This window comes from Hippocampus guttulatus, chromosome 1 (assembly GCF_054856545.1).
Source record: "Hippocampus guttulatus isolate MCC_2025c chromosome 1, RoL_Hgut_1.0, whole genome shotgun sequence".
Taxonomy (NCBI): Eukaryota; Metazoa; Chordata; class Actinopteri; order Syngnathiformes; family Syngnathidae; genus Hippocampus; species Hippocampus guttulatus.
The window spans coordinates 18911943-18929460 of NC_141261.1; the positions used below are offsets into that span (position 1 = coordinate 18911943).

Consider the following 17518-nt stretch of genomic DNA (forward strand, 5'->3'; position numbering starts at 1 on the left):
ATACTTTTCTGATCATTTAACGGAAAGTGGAGGATAAGCTGTGCAGAAAACACCTGATGACCTCTTCCAGCATGCTAATGTGTACAGGGGTTGGAAATCACCAATTTGTTTGTGAGCAGTGGCGTGTTTTGGATATTAAGTAAAAAACGGATGTTTGGAGACTTGTCAGACGGGTACACACCACAACACGCTTGTGGGTCTTTTGGGGGGCTAGACACTTACATCACTCTCTGCAAAAACACTCTTGCCTCTAAGTATTAGATGAGAATACTGTTACCATAGTAACCAAGAGGCACCCCATCTTGCGGCATCCAATCTTACATAGATTATATAAATCAGCATGTATTGTATTGTATATATGTAAGGTGAGTTAGATAATAACCAGGATTGTGGTGTTGACAAAAACAGTGAAAGGAGTCTTTCAGTTCATGGGAAGGTATTGTTTCATATCACACACCAACAGCACGGATTCAGCATCTACCGTCGGAGAAAGACATTGCACACACCTTGCCATCAGAAATGAAAAGTACAGTAATTCTCAAGGCAGAGAAACTGAATGCTTTGTAGGGATGTTGGACAACTTCATTCTGGGCTCCCCCCAAAAAGCATTGTTGTCACTAAAATTAAAAAACATGGCAACACTGTGAGATTTTGTCACACTGTGAGACTTTGTCAAGGGAAATCGTTCAGCGGGATTTATCATGAGTGACAGGGCAGGACAGAAACCCCTCCAATCCCTTTATCGAGCAGCTTTCACAAGGATACAGGGGAGATCTGAATGTAATTACGGAAGTGTTTTCTTCTGTCTTTTAATGTTATTTGTTTGTTTGTTTGTTTATTGAACATAAAACATATATACAGTAATAATTTGACAGAAAATAAGGTAGATAAAAAAAGAAAGAAATCAATCTTCATACAACACAGTTATTATGTTCAAGGGAGTAGGAAGAAGTAAAAAACTTATCTAGTCCTACCCCGTTAAGTGATTGTATCTAATAAATCATTTTTATATCAATCAGAAAAGAAAAAAAGTAAGAAGAAAGAAGTCTCCATTAAGGCTCATACTTTACCCTTAACCGTGATATTTTTACAACTTTTGGTTTGTATCGGGATTATATACTTCCACACCCTGACACTCTTGTGTCAATACATATTGAAAATTCTCAAAAAAACTGGAACGCTGTGCTCTTGCTTTTTCAGGTCCTTTGAGGCTCAAGCATCACAGATCAAACATGTTAAAAATAAGCACTCATTCATGAACTAACGAAGACACACAGTTGCGCATTTGTGAATGCAAAAATACTTTTTGCAAATGATATTAGTGTATATCTACCACCCATTGATCTGGAATTAAAACTGCTATGGGTTACTGCGTAGCAGTTCATTTACAGCACATTATTAAGGGGGAATGAATGAAATAAAATAACTTCCATTTTCAGTTCTTTCTCTGTACTGTTGTCCTTAAAAAAATCCGTCAAATGTCTCATGAGTGTTTCTTGTCTCACTTGTATTCATTGTATTTCTAATTTGCCCATCTCTCTATATCAAATACCGATTCCATTCATTACATATGAACCATTTTCATATTTTCGCAGACTGAGAGATTTTTTTTCTTCACTATTTGCTATTTCAAAATACGAACTACAAATCTGACAGACTTTGGGTTGAAGTTGTCAAGCAGCTGAGTTTGAGCACAGCCACGCGGTCACATGCCGCAACTGCAAATGTTTGCCACTGCGCATGCTCGTGATAACACATCTGACTGGTCCATATCAATCGATCAGCGAGAGGAAGATGGCGCTGAACCAAGTCAACAGCACACGATCGAACACCGAAAAACTCGATCGGGTCCATTACTAAGATCCACTTTTCCGAGCACAAGCCGGGCCACAGGTTCGAGGACGCATCAAAGGAGCGAGCCTAGGGGTAGGTACAATACGCATCTTAGAGGCGTTTAGGAAGAGCGAGCAGACAACAACAAGCTTTGGCGACGACGTCCGCCATCTTGTGTCCGTCGCCCGACGTCCTCGCTAGGCATGCTAAATTCATCCCTGATAACACGACCGCCCGGATTGGAGAGGCATTGTAATCGATTGATTGCGATGTTAAACGGTCATGACAAAAGTGGCCGAAAATGTTGATATTTTTCAGTCACTGTCACGGATGACGTTATAGAATGGCGTCTCGAAATCCCCAACAGCTAAACATGTCGAACGGCCTACTAAGGAATTAAAGCTCAAGTCATGAATACTTATGCTTCTGCCTATTTATCCTTTTAGACAACGTGTATATTGTGCTTTGTGAGTAAATAGTTTGTTGTGAAAATATGTCTGAATAAAATGAATGAACTGAACTGAGGTGGGGTACGACCTACTGGTCTCCAGACAACTTCAGTTTGTCCCTTTTTGAATTTATTATAAAATAAATAAAAATAATATTGTAATCGTAATAATAAATAAAAACATGACCTTCCGCTCATTAACTGTCCTCAGAGTCTGTGTCAGCCTCTGGGTCACCCAAAACGCCTGAAAGGACAATGGAGTTCCCGTGGCACAGTGGGAAGGTTCTGGAGCAGTTCAACAACCAGCGCAAGCAGGGTTTGTTGTGTGACTGCACATTTGTCGTGGATGGAGTGGACTTCAAGGCGCACAAATGTGTGCTGGCAGCCTGCAGTGTATACTTCCGCACCCTCTTCCTGGAACAGAAGGACGTGGTACATCTGGACATCAGCAATGCTGCAGGTTGTGAAAAGTGCTTCCCCCCCCCCCCCCCCGACCCCTACCTTTCTGTGAAAACAGTCATTTGTAATGCTTTCTATTGCTGCAGGTTTGTCCCAGGTCCTGGAATTCATGTACACAGCCAAGCTGAGTTTGACTCCTGACAACTTTGAGGATGTAATGGCTGTTGCCAATTTCCTGCAAATGCAAGAGATTGTAAACGCTTGCTCCATGTACCAGTCAGTGACCGATCCAGCTCCATCCCATATTACGATGGACGTTGATGAAGGTGAGTCCAGTCTTTTTATCATGATTGGAGGCCATATGGGAAAACACTTGTAGAGTTCTGATTATCAAATAGCATTTGGAGGTACCTTGACTTAAAAGTGCCCCAACTTTTGAGACATTAGAGTTACAATTTTTTGCCTTGTGTTGAGCGCAAAAATTTGACCTCCAAGTAACAACGTGACAAGGAGCAGTCTTTTTTTTTTTTTTTTCCCCCTCTCCCTACCCAGCGTTTTTCCTTTCTGAATTCTGATTGTAATTTCCCCATTGCGGGACAAATAAAGGATATCTTAATCTTAATCTTAATCTTAATATACGGTGAAATATCTTTTTTTTTTAACTCCCTTACTTTAAACACCTCTAAAATCCCCCATAACAGATACATTCACAAGAAAACAATTGCTGACTAAAGTACACGACCTACTGCAGACACTGGTCATCTTATGAATAGTGTTTCATTTGCGCGATTTCAGTTGAGGTTTTTTAGGGCAAGTGACACAGTTTGAAACATCACAGTAATTTTATAGCGCTCACTTGAAGCGCACCTAGGATCTTCAGCCCGTATGAGCTAATTTGTAGATGTTTTTGTCTGAAATTTGTCAGATGAAATTAAAGAATCGATTTTATCTGTGAACATCTGTACAGCAATGTCGAAGTTGTAAAATGTAGCCTTTTTGAGTGAGTACTGCCATGTCTTTAACGTATCAGTATCATTAAGAGCTGGAGATTGATATTCCGCGATAGTTTCAGGAAAAGCTCCTGGAACCCATTGAAAGGCAAGGCAAATGATTGACACCTCGTTGGTTACACCCTTCTCTATGTGATTGCTTATTTCTTCTCAGGTGCTGTGGTTTCTCGAAAATCAATGTAGAAGATTTTTCAAAGACCATTTTACTAACATACTACTATCAGGTTTATACGGAGAGTTTTAACAAACGTGACAAAAAGTGCTTTTTTCCCCCTTAAAGTTGTTAACTACCCGTTTAAAAAAAAGCAGTGGAAAATGTTGAAAAAAACTTTACTTTCTCTTCTCTTTTTTCTTTGTTTTTTTTTAATAAAGGAGAAAAATTAGATGAAGACCAACCAAGAGAGGGCGATGACAGTTACCTGGCTGAAGCAGCAATGCAGGCAGAGCAGAGTTCTTCCACGACCACCACAAAAGATAAGAACAATGAGCTTACAGAAGGCCAGGAGCAAACAAGCCACCCTCCCATGAATGCACAGACAACAGAAGTTTCAGAGCTGAACCCTACCAAAAGCTGCCCAGTTCCTGCGCAGCCAACCAAAAGTAGTGCTACACAAAAGGGAGCGTCTGTGAAGAACGAGAAAGAGGATGGTTTCGCTGCACAGGATGCCACATCCACTTTTCAGGACGACCCCTCTGACGTGGACTACACACCACGTAAGTTAGTGATGAGGAAAGACGAACTCAGTGGCCTGCAAAGCAGAGTGAATGCCCAGGGCGAGTGCCTGATTCTGGGGCCCATTTTTGTCAACATTAACCGGGTGGGGTGAGTGAAGGGGGCGTGGAAGGAAGATTCGAAAACTCATTGTACATATACCGGTGTGTGCGTGTGCGTGTGTGTGTGTGTGCGTGCGTGCGTGTGCGTGTGTGCTTAAATTGCTGTGGCTGCCCTCTCCTCATGTGCATGCCCCTGTGCTAGCTTTATCACTTTTGTGTTTTTGAACACATAGGAACATTCACATCCCTGTGTGACGTGTTACATTATCTTTGATGTTTTATGTATTTCCAGATGCGCCCATCAAATCTGTCACCACGCCCATTTTTACCAATTCTCGTGGTAGGCGAATTAGGAAACCTCGACGAAACTTCCCACATGGTGAGCCGTCAATTTCGTAAACTTGCCTTTTCCCCTGTTACAGGTCAAAGTTAACTTGTCATCTGTATGCACAGAGTGTATTTTGTCAAAGTAAATAGAGGTTTTAAGGGTTTTCATTCTGGGTTCATCCTGTTGAAAATTTACGTTTGGTTGGAGTGGCAAGCAAGGACGCCCCCCCCCCCCCCAAAAAATTCTGCCCCCAAAATATTATACACATGCAGGCATGCAGGGCATAAAATATCTCCATTGGTATTACTGTACATTATGAGCAAGAAAAATATTGTCAATAGAGTTACCATGTCTCTCATCAGTCTCTCTTGATGGCCTGTAAGGAAACGACACAGATGATGAAGGCCTAAAAAACGAACCCCAGAAGAATGCAACAAAGCCAGGCCATAAAGATGACAGTGAGGAAGTTGATGAAGACAGTGCCCCTGAGGTACAATTGGACACGAGTCCGCCAAAAGGAGACGCAAGCCACGACACAGTTGAGAGAGCAGTCCTCTCCGCTGCCATGAGCAGCCGATCCGAGTCAAAGCCTTACAGCTCCGTGACGCACAAATGTGAGGTGAGATATGTTCGCAGTGGGCAGCGTGGTGGGGGAGTGTTTACAGTTTAGCAAGTCTGGCTCAATGGCGTGAGGGCCCAGGATTGAATGACGACACAGGCAATTCTGTTTTTGCAATAATATGCATGCTAGTTTAATTGGAGACCGCGTGTCCAAATATTGTCCTCAGTGGGCCACATACAGAAAAATGGAAGGAAGCAAGTGTTAATTGAAAATTATTCAATTCTAACACATCAAACACATTAAAACCATTCCATCAAGCAATTATGCATTGTTTATAAATTGCAGTGACATTAGGAAAATCTTCTATGATGCATCTTTGGTAATAAGGTGTTAAGTTGAGGATTTTGAGGTGGCCCATAGCCCACAACTTCACAAATCGGGCCTTGACACTGAAAGTGGAGTACACTGCTATTAGATAAACTTCTTTATCATACTTTTTTCAGTATACACAAGAGTTCACAAAGAAATAACAAGATTTTGTTCATCTGAACCAAGTGAATAATTGAAACAAGCAGCAATAAAATAAAATAGAGACCGATCAATGAGGGAAAAGTAATGGGTTTTTTTCTTCACAATTATCTTAGTCACCATTGTGAAGTTTTTTTTTCTTTTTGACTGTTGTAAATAGTTCCTTTGTGTTTTTGCATATCTTAAATAATTCATTAAAATCAATTTAGAAGTACGGTAGTCATAAGAGTTTCATGGGGGGGTTTTTACCCCCATTATTTTTCGACATCAAAAATCGTACGGGCTGATATTATAACATAGTCCAAGTTTGGCCACTCCTGCTCTAAATTGTCCGTAGATGCGAATGTATATACTGTCTGTATATGCCCTGCCAGTGGCTGGCAAGCAGTCTAGAGTGTCTCGGAGCCTAACCATGTGCACCCTAGAATATAGTTTGGACATATGTTCCACATACGAAAGCTAAGCATAAGATGTGCTCTTCTTTCAAGAACTGTGGGAAGAAATTCACGCATACTGGCAATTTCAAGAGACATATGCGCATTCACACGGGGGAGAAACCCTTCGCCTGTCGAGACTGCAACAAGGCTTTTTCTGACGCGGCGGCTTGTAAAGCTCACGAGAAAACACACAGGTCAGATATATGTCGTATTTAACCTCTTTTGTTTTCCGGCTTAATATCAGCCTACTGAGCTCCCAAGTGGCCGTTTTCTCCCCCCCCCCCCCCCCCCCCCCCCCACAGTCCCCTAAAGCCATTTAGTTGCTCAATCTGTGGAAAGAGCTACCGTCAGATCAGCCTGCTCAACCTGCACCGCAAGCGGCACACCGGCGAGGCGCGCTACAGTTGTGAGGAATGTGAGAAGCTCTTCACCACATCAGGGAATTTGAAGCGCCACCGCTTGGTGCACAGTGGTTTAAAGCCGTACCACTGTGAATACTGCGACAAGGCTTTCTCGGACCCCACCGCCAAGATGCGACACTTAGAGACGCATGACGCCAACAAGGGAAACAAGTGCCCGCACTGTGACAAATGCTTCAATCAGGTGATGGTTTCGTACCGGCGCCATATTCAACTGCTGTTAAAATTGTTTGATCAGTAAATGATTTGTCCAATCAGAGGTGTTACTTGGCAGTCAATAATGGGTGTGCTAAGTACCTTTGTGGCCTTGTATGTTCAGCCCGGAAATCTGAAGGCGCACTTAAAAATCCATATCGCGGACGGGCCCCTGAAGTGCAGAGAATGCGGCAAACAATTCACCACCTCGGGTAAGAAAAGCATCTACAGTACAGTGCTACCCTGCTATGTCTGAGTTTGCCTGCTGTATCACAGATTCTTTTCAGATATCATTTTTCCACATGGACTAATTTAACCGCAGTCACACACTCCACTCAGTCTAAAAATAAATTGCGTGGGTTGGTCAGCTGTGATGTCGAGACTGGCCCAGAAATACACTGGCCATTCAGGAAAATGTATATTTTCCCAAGATTCCTGATGGCCATCCCTCCCCTTTGCCAGACCAAACCCAACATACCGTAAATATCCAAGGGCTTGATTGAAACATCTACATTATATATTACAATTAATCGTTTGTCTGTCAGGAAATCTGAAGCGTCATTCCCGGGTCCACAGTGGTGAGAAACCATACGTCTGTACCCACTGCCAAAGAGCGTTCAGTGATCCTGGAGCTCTGCAGCGGCATGAGCGCATCCACACAGGTGCGACGGGGACATTTAAGGCACGGCAAAACATTTCTGGTACTTAGCCTTAAATGAATGCCCACACATTCTGCAACACTGCTGTCTCACAGGAGAGAAACCCTGCGTGTGTCCCACCTGTGGCAAAGCCTTCACCCAGGCCAGCTCCCTCATCGCGCACGTCCGCCAGCACACAGGAGAGAAACCCTACGTCTGTGATCGTTGTGGGAAAAGGTAGGGGTGTTTGATTCTACTTTTTTCAGACCGATATCGGTACAAGTACTTAATCCTTGCGTCTCGATACCAGGTAACTGATACTGCTACCACTTATGATACATGCAATGACAGATCAATTTAAAATAAAGAGCTGTATATCCCAATTAGTAAAAGATATTCTGTCATATGGTACCGGTGACTGGTTTTGGCCACCATCGCGAATACCCCGATACCTTGAAAGGAAGGCTGGTATCAAACTGCTCCCGATATTTGTCCAGTGATGGACTTTTCTTGGGATGTACTGTACTGTATTTTTTGTCTCTTCCTGGTAGGTTTGTACAGTCCAGTCAACTGGCCAATCACATTCGCCACCACGACAACGTCCGCCCTCACCAGTGTCAAATGTGTGACAAGTCATTTGTCAACGTGGGCGACCTTTCCAAGCATGTCATCGTTCACACAGGTAACATGGGTGCCAGCTTCCATTTTTGGCATTTTTCACCCAACTGTTGCCTTCTGTTTAGGAGAGAAGCCCTTCCTGTGTGACAAATGCGGCAGAGGCTTTAACCGCGTAGACAATCTGCGCTCTCACATCAAGACTGTCCACCGCGGCAAGGCTGGCATAAAGCGGCGGCGGCGGCCCAGCGCCGGCAATGGCGCAGACGAGGAGATTGACGGATGTGTTGAGGCATCCACCTTAGACGGCGAGATAAACATTGTAACTGTCTCTGAGGACATTGTTACCCTGGCAACGGAAGCCCTGGCGGCCAGTGCTGTTACTCAGCTAACAGGTCAGAGAATCGAGATAAAGAAACTTTTATTAGTCTCGCAATGGAGAAATTCCCAATTCACAGCAGCAAAGTAATGAAAGGAAGAAGTGAAGAAGGAAGAGATGTCAGGCTTGATACAATATCCCACAAAAGTGAGTGCATCTCTAAGGGAAAATGTCCACACTGGGACCATTTAGTTTGCTTCCCTCCCCAGTGGCATTTCACTTGTTAGTGCTGCAAGGTGTCAGGTGTGAATGAGGAGCAGGCGTGTTATTGCTTACTGGTCACTTGAAGCTCAGAAAGGCATTTCATGGAGAAGAACTCTATGAGGATTTGCAAAAATCAATCATGCAACTTAAAGATGGCCTAGAAGATCCAGTGGAAATCTGTGAAATACTGGAAAATAAAGGTGGCCATGCAAAATGTTCACACTTTGGGAACATCAGGGGTGTACTCACTTTTGTACCCAGCAGAGTAGACAATAATAGTTGTGTTTTGACTTATTTTGATAACTCAAAACGACAATCACGACCGCTAGAGTTGAGCTTTGGTTTTTGACTGTCTGCTTCTCCTGGACATTATCAATCAACTCTTCCGGTGTCACATAACTGCAACTATCACACCACACAGCACACCAGAGGAGACAGTACAGTATGTGCAACGCATATGGCTTATACACCTATGAGCTCAGTCGGTCTAATTTTACAGTTATATATGATAGTCCACTGTGTACGCATGTGACTGAGCAGTCAACTGTTTTTTGTTGTTGTTATCTTTTGCATTATTTCATGTAGTTGTATTCATTTCTGTCACACAAAGTGGAGCCATGGTATTCCAGTAATCATATGACATTGCATCACACTAGCCAAAGGTACTGTCAAGTGTAACAGACTCATAACTTGTCAATTATTGGGCTTTTCATTTTGACAAACATTCATATTCAATCCAATGTGCAATGTCAAAGTCGTCAGTGAACTTGAAAAGCAATGTTTCTTTGATTTCCAGTATTACCAGTGGATGCATCCGTGTGTGCTGATGCGACCGAAGCGTTGAAAGCAGAAATTACCAAGGCAGTCGAGAAAGTGCAGGAAGCAGGTGAGACTGGAAAAAAAACATGCTGAATGATGGCAGAACTCAATTCAACTCACTTCACAATAGCAGCACTTTGGGAAACAATTGTTCAAAAAATAGGCTCCAAGCTGTTTATTGCCTCTCCCACTTGAGGTTGACTGGCAAACTAAACATAAAACAAAGAGAATTATACACAGGGTGTTTAAAACAACCATAGCTTAGCCTTTCCATTCCACTGCCTATGTTTTGGTGTGCCAGTATATAATAGGGCTAGATGTCGATTCACATTTCCAAAATCAATTCAATTCACAAGGTCCTGATTTGATTCGATTCACTATTCACCATTGATTTTTGATTCAGTTTAGGATTTCACACAGTACCAGTTTTACTTTCATGTGAAAGACATTCTCAGAATGCTGCAAATAGTAGAAATTTGCACAAACTTGGTGCATAAGTAAAAATATGAATATTAACATTAACAATTGAACCCAGTTAAGTTATATTTATCATGTATGTTTTATTGGGCGGCCCGGTAGTCCAGTGGTTAGCACGTCGACTTCACAGTGCAGAGGTACCGGGTTCAATTCCAGCTCCGGCCTCTCTGTGTGGAGTTTGCATGTTCTCCCCGGGCCTGCGTGGGTTTTCTCCGGGTACTCCGGTTTCCTCCCACATTCAGGCAGGCTGATTGAACGCTCTAAATTGTCCCTAGGTGTGAATGTGAGCGTGGATGGTTGTTCGTCTCTGTGTGCCCTGCGAATTTCCTGGCAACCGATTCGCGGTGTCCCCCGCCTACTGCCCGAAGACAGCTGGGATAGGCTCCATCACCCCCCGCGACCCTAGTGAGGATCAAGCGGTTTGGAAAATGGATGGATGGATGGATGTTTTATTGAACATGACTTGATTAAAAACAATAACTATTTTAAATCAAGTGCAACCACGGTATAGGCTGTGTAAATAAAATGGCAAAAGCATCGGCGACGCTCTCGTAGAAATTGGCATGTTTTTGCCGATTTTAAAAGAGCTTAATATCCTCCGTTTAAATCAGCCAGCCAGATTATCAGTCGGGCCCTATTCAGTGAAACGCTGAAATATTCAACAGAATGAAATCATATAATGGCTCCTTTTTGCATACGTCCCTCTTTCTGTTTCCAGACCCCAACACGCAGATACTATACGCCTGCGATTCATGCGGGGATAAATTCCTGGATGCTAGTTCGCTAGCTCAGCATGTACGCATTCACACAGCCCAGGCCTTGGTCATGTTTCAAGCAGACTCTGACTTCTACCAGTACACCGCAGTCACCACTGCCGAGGGGGATGCCACTGCAACTTGGCAACCCACATCCGAACAAGTGGTCCAGGAAGGGGAGCTCATATTAGATGGGGAGGCAAATGCGGAAGACAGGGTGACTGGGGAGCCACAAGGGGAAGAAGGGTTGCTGGATGGAAAGACGGTGGAGGATGGACAGCTTGAAATGCTGGCTGAACTCCAGACTGATCGAAAAGTTGAAGGAGAGCTCATTGTGTGTGAGGTTCAAGTGTAGTAAGGCTCACTGTCAAGGGTTCCGATTAAAGCTGTGTTAGCACTGCAAAAGATGCTTTTTGCCACCCTCCACTGGATGCAACAAAGGTAGCGGTTGAGTCAGCGTTAGTAATGTATATCATTCCATCACGATGCTTTACATAATCTGTTTATTTTTGCATTTCGGAATAGTGCATTGTCGATCGTGGGGTAAAAACAAGAAACGTATACAGTCTACGGTATTGTTTGGTACTCATTTTGAATACATTTTCCTTAAAGAACAATATATTTTATGTATTAAATATTTTCCTAGAAATAATTTTTTAGTACAGTATATTTATTTTGTCTTCCAAGTTTTGTGTGGAGGGTATTAAACCTGAACACTTTCACGTTTTACGCTTTAGGGCAGTTTAAATTATAGTGCAGTAAAATTGTAAAGTTTTCATCGTCAAAGTCAGTAATGCTACTGCACCAGAGGTGGATCAATTAAAAAACAAAAAGAAAGATACCCACTGTGTTGCTATTATTCTCATCTTTGAATACACTGAAGTATTGAAGTCTGGATGAAGCGGGCACTTTGTGATGCATCCAGTTTAAAGAACAGTCGCCACGTTGCTCTTGCCGTTTATGTTGTGGAGTTCCCGCTTTAAATGTAAAATGGTGGTCATACATATCATGTAATCCTCAAAAGTTGAATTAAAAACTATTTGTGAATGGCGAGTGTTGGTTCTGCTGTTGAGTGATTGCTTGTAGTCCTAATTTGACGATAGCCCCAGCAGTTGCACAATTTTTAGCCTCCCTTATGCATTCATATGGTGCCAAACTTTGTTGTCAGCAGAGGAGTTGGTTTGCAGCATGAAGCCACGGAAATGTAAAATTGCAAGAGAAAATTGGTGCATTGGCCTGCCGTGTGACGATTGTAAAACAGCTTTCCCAGTTTATAAACCAAAACAGATTTTATGGCATTTATTTTAAATGAAACATCAACAGCCAGACATGAACAATGCATACAAGTACAACAGTAACAATTAATTATTGTTCCGGGAGACATTCAGTGTTTTTGATGCTGCTAGAAGTTGCATTTGCTCTCTTCTACTTTTAAATTAAAAGCATTAAAATATATGGGCAGCCATGACCTCGCCAGCCAGAAGCTGAGCTGCGCTTTGTTTGTTTACAGAATGAGTCTGACTAAGGTGTGAGGTCGTTCCGCATGTTTTTCCCAGCAATCAGTGTTATGTGGCAAACCTAATAATCTATGATGTTGCAAAATTGTCCTTGGGCTTGCCTATTATTTTCTGGTTTATGTGAATAATTCTCGGCAAGCTTTCGCGGGCAGGCCACGAGTTTGACACAGATTGCGCTCTGAAACGTTTTGACATCTTTAAAACTACAGTTTCTTTTTTATTGCGCTTGAAAGGAGAGGGCGTTACGGATCTAACGCCGTTTTGTGACGTTTAGCGTGACAGACGGAAGTGGACTACAACGTTGCTTTTACCCCATTGGTGGATGAAAAAGTAAAAGACGACGCGTAGGCCACTGTAATTGGCTGTTTCTCGGGGTTAAAGTGAAGTGCCGCACTAACGCTGACGTCGACTTCCATCGGTAACAGCATAATGGCCGTGTCGATAGCAATCACGCCGACAAACCGGGCCGCCTCTAGGTTGTCAAAAACACAGATGATCCAAAGTAGGTCCACTGTTTTGGAAAGGATTGCTCTGTTGATTTCATTAGCCTCCTTGTTGCACTGTGCTACGGCCGACGGCAAGACGCTGGTCCTGCAGGACAACGTCAACATCAGGGACACACATTCAATCTTCTTCCGCAGTCTGTCAGGTGAGCGTCAATCATGCAATCATATTCTTTTGTAAATATTCTATCCTCCCCGTGTAGATAATCCAGCTAACGCATATTTCGGTAGTAGTTAGCTCTTGTTTTACTTTAATGCCGGCTAACATTAGCCTAGCTCCGCATCTCAAGCCGTTCTGCGTGGTGGGCAATATTATCACACCACGAACAGGAATTTGATTAATTTTGTACTCCAAAATCATTATGGGGGGGGGGGGGGGGTATTAAGTGGACTTTACACTGCAATGATCAGCCAAATGAAACCGTTGTGTGCTCTGGCGCGCATTAAGTACGTCATTGTTGGCGGCGCATAATTTTGACGTACAGGATGAGCGACAGCTACTTTAAAGTAACGACAGTGATGAGATGTTTTCATTTTTTTAAAGCTTGATCCGTAAAAGCCTACGCAATATGGATTTTACCATGCGTTGTAATTTAGAGATGTGACGTTTCAGAAAAAAATCACGTTGCCAGACCTAGCCCTGTCTTACATTGCATATTACAGTATTGTTCTGATAATATGAATTATTATTATTATGACAAGTTTTCTTGCATTTCTCATTTAAAACATATATTGTGTAATTACCTTCCTTACCAGTATTTGCCAACAAATCAGTAAAAATAATAACCGTAGTAGTAGTGACATTATTGGTTGTCAGATGTGATTGTGTTGTGAATGATGTTAAACTAAATTGACTTAGTGTGGAAGTGTTGTGCACTGTTGTTGCCATGTGCCCATGTAGTCTTCTTTATTTTAATTGTGTTGCAGTGTCAGTGTAGTTTTTGTGTCTGTAGACTGTTTCATTTGACTGTGGAGTCTATTTCATGTTGTCATGATTTAGTATCGACTTTTCTGCCAATTTATGTGATTGAGCACTCTCTGCATTGCAGTTATTTGACGATACAGTTCGTTGGTGACTATGTAATCTTTATAATGTAGTTGCTTTCCTGGTACTGTATTCTGACAGTGTTTTCTGTTTAATCATTTGATTTATGTGACAATGTATTCTTTCTAATTTAGATGTTACCAAGCATTAATTTTTCAGGTACTGTATCTGACTGTGAAATGTAGTTGGTGTGGTTGTGTCATTAAGTGACAGTCTAAGTTTTTTGATAAGGTCATTTGACTGTACAATTGCTTTAAAGTTGATGTTTTCCCACACTAACTTTTCAGATCGTGGCTTTGATCTTACATTCAAGACCGCCGATGACCCTTCGCTTTCTCTGATCAAATATGGCCAATTCCTGTACGACCATCTCATCATCTTTTCACCGTCTGTTGAAGGTACGCTCTTTGCACTTTTATTTCTTAATATCTCTCTGTCACATTTGACTTCTATATTCCAAAGTATTCATGGGACAGGAGATGTGAGCCAATCTCTTTTTCGTCAATGGACGCTACAGCTTCGTGTTTGCTTTCAAAACTTAGCTTGTAGCAGACGTGTGCACATTTTCAGCATGACGTCTCTGATCCACTGGTGAAAGGACACTTTGATCCTCTCCTCTTTCATCTATAACTGCTTCAGACATCAAAGCGTATGCAGAAAAGTGGTGAAGATTGCACGACTGTCTGTGTCCTATGTGTTGTGTTGTGTTGTGTTGTTATTTTGACTTCAAAATAGCGCCGGCTGTGTGAGTGGCTGCCTTTCCAGCAGCTCCTATATTTTGTTGTTCTACTTCTTCCTTTCATAACTTTGCTGCTGGGAATTGGGAATTTCTCCATTGCGAGACTAATAAAGGTTTTCTTATCTTATCTTATTCTCTTTGCCATCTACAGACTTTGGAGGAAATATCAGTGTGGAGACCATTACCTCATTCATTGATGGAGGAGGAAACGTCTTGGTTGCTGCCAGTTCTGATATAGGTAAGTTGACTATTGCCTGCTGTGGCTTAGGTAAAATACGTAAAATGTTTGAATCTTATTTTCCCCCCACTTTTTTAATCAGGTGACCCACTAAGGGAGCTGGGGAGTGAGTGTGGCATTGAGTTTGATGAGGAGGGGACAGCCGTCATTGACCATCACAACTACGACAAGTCTGATCCCGGAGAGGTAATTGAATTTTACCAATGCCATGCCCCGACCCATTGTTATTCACAAGGTTATCTTTTTTGCCTGCAGCACACATTGATTGTTGCTGACCCAGAGAACCTGCTGAAAGCTCCAACCATTGTTGGTAAAGACGCCAATAAACCTGTGCTGTTTAAGGGTGTTGGGTAAGTAAGATTGAAAGGGCCATCTTGTTCAGTGTAATCAGAAAATCTGAGCCTTTTTAATTTGCCACAAAGCTATTATTGTTGTCAGGAGGCTACAGGTTAATTGTCTGTTCCACCTGCATTATGGTGTGTCACATGCACAAATAGTAATCAAAGCGTAGCAAATTCTGTGTTGCATGTTACATGTAGTGACAAATGTCATTAACATGCCATGTCGATCCCTTTTCAGCATGGTGGCTGACCCTGACAACCCTCTTGTTCTTGACATCCTCACTGGCTCATCGGCGGCCTATTCATTTTTCCCTGACAGACCCATTTCTCAGGTAACAATGCAAAATGATGCAGCAGGCAGCAGCCATGTATGGATGTTATTAGTTTTCCTTCTTACTATGAAGTGAATTGATTGACTAATTAGTGCTCTTTTCTCCAGTATCCCCATGCTGTGGGCAAGAACACCCTGCTGATTGCTGGCCTACAGGCCAGAAACAACGCCAGAGTGGTTTTCAGTGGCTCGTTGGACTTCTTTAGTGACGCCTTCTTCACCTCTGATGTGCAGAAAGCCGCACCTGGATCTCAGCTGTCAGTCCCGTTTCATTGTAATTTCTCCTGGTCACAGTTGCGATCCTCCAGATGTGCTAGAGCAACGTACCGTGTTATTCTTTCATCTAATTATAATGTTCTCGTTCCTTGTAGACACGAGCAGACGGGCAACATGGAACTGGCTGAGGCTCTGTCTCGCTGGGTGTTTAAAGAGGCTGGCGTCCTCCGGGTGGGTGAAGTTAGGCATCATCCTGTGGGAGAGGACACACCTCCCGCAGCATACACTGTCACCGACCTTGTGGTGAGTTTCACAGTGGACCACATTCAAAACTTGTTTAAAAAAAACAAAAGGGGGGTGGGGGGGTGGGAGTGTAAAGTGGCAGTAATTCTCTAATTTTAATGGAAAATATATGCAGGTATACAGCATTGTCATCGAGATGCTGTCTGAGGGTCGCTGGATTCCTTTTGATGGTGACGATATTCAGCTGGAGTTTGTGAGAATCGACCCCTTCGTCAGGACTTACCTTAAGAAAGATGGTATGGAGTCAAGCGCCATTGTTGCTATTATCTGGCTTCAAATCTTAACGTACAGTATACCAATGGAATATTTTAATTTATTCGAAGATGGGGAATACAGCGTCCAATTCAAGTTGCCCGATGTGTATGGAGTTTTCCAATTCAAGGTGGACTACAACCGACTGGGATACACGCATCTGTACTCCTCAACTCAGGCTAGTTCCTCTTTAAAAATCAGCTTCTTGTGACTTTTAGGAAAGGGAATAAATAAATTCATCATACATCCATCCACTGCTATTGTGTTTGTCACCATAGGTGTCAGTGCGTCCCCTGCAGCATACGCAATATGAGCGCTTCATCCCCTCTGCCTTTCCGTACTACGCCAGTGTCTTCTCCATGATGTCGGGACTCTTTGTCTTCAGCATTGTCTTCCTGCACATGAAGGAAAAGGAAAAGTCTGACTAATTTGGGAGGAACGGAGGAAACGATAAATGACACCAGTGAACTTTAAAAGCAACTTGAAATTTGAATTAGTTTGTTGACACTCAAGTAAGTGGCTGGTGGATGCTTTAATGCAGGTGTTTGGGCTTTCTTTTACACTTTACTTCAAGGCCTGTGAAAAATCTGTTAATGTTACTTTATATTTGGTTGTGAAACATTTTCTGTATAAGGTAACTGACCCTTTCACAATGTGTGGACACATGCACTGAACAAAAAGATGCCAACTGGTAATTTGTCTAACTCCTTTTTTTAAACAATAAAATACTGACATTCCACATGGAACGGTACAACCAAGATTGTTTTTGTCTGATTTTGCAACATGTTACAGTTTAAACGATGCACAGCATGAGTAAATCATCTTTACTTATTTATTTTTTTCAAAAAATATTCAATACTTTTAAATGTCACTTTCAGAACATATCTTACTCACAAAATGTTGGATTTCCGCTTTAGAGTGAAATTTCTGTTTTCAGGTAATATTTCAAGACCTTGTCAACTTGGTTTGATCTTTTTAATGTCCAGCGCTTCTAGTTTGTGCTTGCTCAGAATGTCAGTTTAATCAGCAGTTTGCAATAGGGATGTATACCAAGAGACTGCAAGAGTCATAGAAAGGAAAAGAAGTTGAGGTACTTTGAAATGTATTTTTTGATTCAGGGATCAAACACCAGTCTAATGCTTATTCTAAGCCTTCTCTGCCATGGTGTCATGCACTCATGGAAGGATTTTTGAGAATTCTCACTCTCTTGCCA

General features: G+C 42.4%; 2 protein-coding genes across 3 annotated transcripts; both read left to right on the forward strand.

The window, feature by feature from the left end:
* Positions 1–1780: 1780 nt before the first annotated feature.
* zbtb17 (zinc finger and BTB domain containing 17) lies at positions 1781–11873 on the forward strand. The gene is made up of 15 exons (XM_086116674.1): positions 1781–1926; positions 2493–2741; positions 2827–3006; positions 4063–4404; positions 4757–4843; positions 5176–5411; positions 6371–6513; positions 6622–6922; positions 7058–7145; positions 7479–7595; positions 7688–7808; positions 8123–8253; positions 8315–8581; positions 9566–9655; positions 10784–11873. Exons 2-15 carry the CDS (start codon positions 2537–2539, stop codon positions 11173–11175), a joined length of 2700 nt encoding a protein of 899 aa, XP_085972800.1. The 5' UTR covers positions 1781–1926; positions 2493–2536; the 3' UTR covers positions 11176–11873.
* An 837-nt stretch (positions 11874–12710) lies between these two features.
* On the forward strand, positions 12711–17063 carry ddost (dolichyl-diphosphooligosaccharide--protein glycosyltransferase subunit (non-catalytic)). Of its 2 annotated transcripts, none has more exons than XM_086116691.1 (11): positions 12711–12986; positions 14173–14283; positions 14776–14862; positions 14945–15048; positions 15118–15212; positions 15442–15535; positions 15643–15791; positions 15906–16053; positions 16169–16289; positions 16377–16478; positions 16579–16717. In XM_086116691.1, the coding sequence occupies exons 1-11, from the start codon at positions 12767–12769 to the stop codon at positions 16581–16583; spliced, it is 1236 nt and encodes a 411-aa protein (XP_085972817.1). In that variant the 5' UTR covers positions 12711–12766; the 3' UTR covers positions 16584–16717. The 2 variants fall into 2 exon arrangements, with proteins under 2 accessions (XP_085972817.1, XP_085972811.1); XM_086116685.1 differs by having other exon boundaries at positions 12712–12986; positions 16377–16483; positions 16584–17063.
* Positions 17064–17518: the final 455 nt, after the last annotated feature.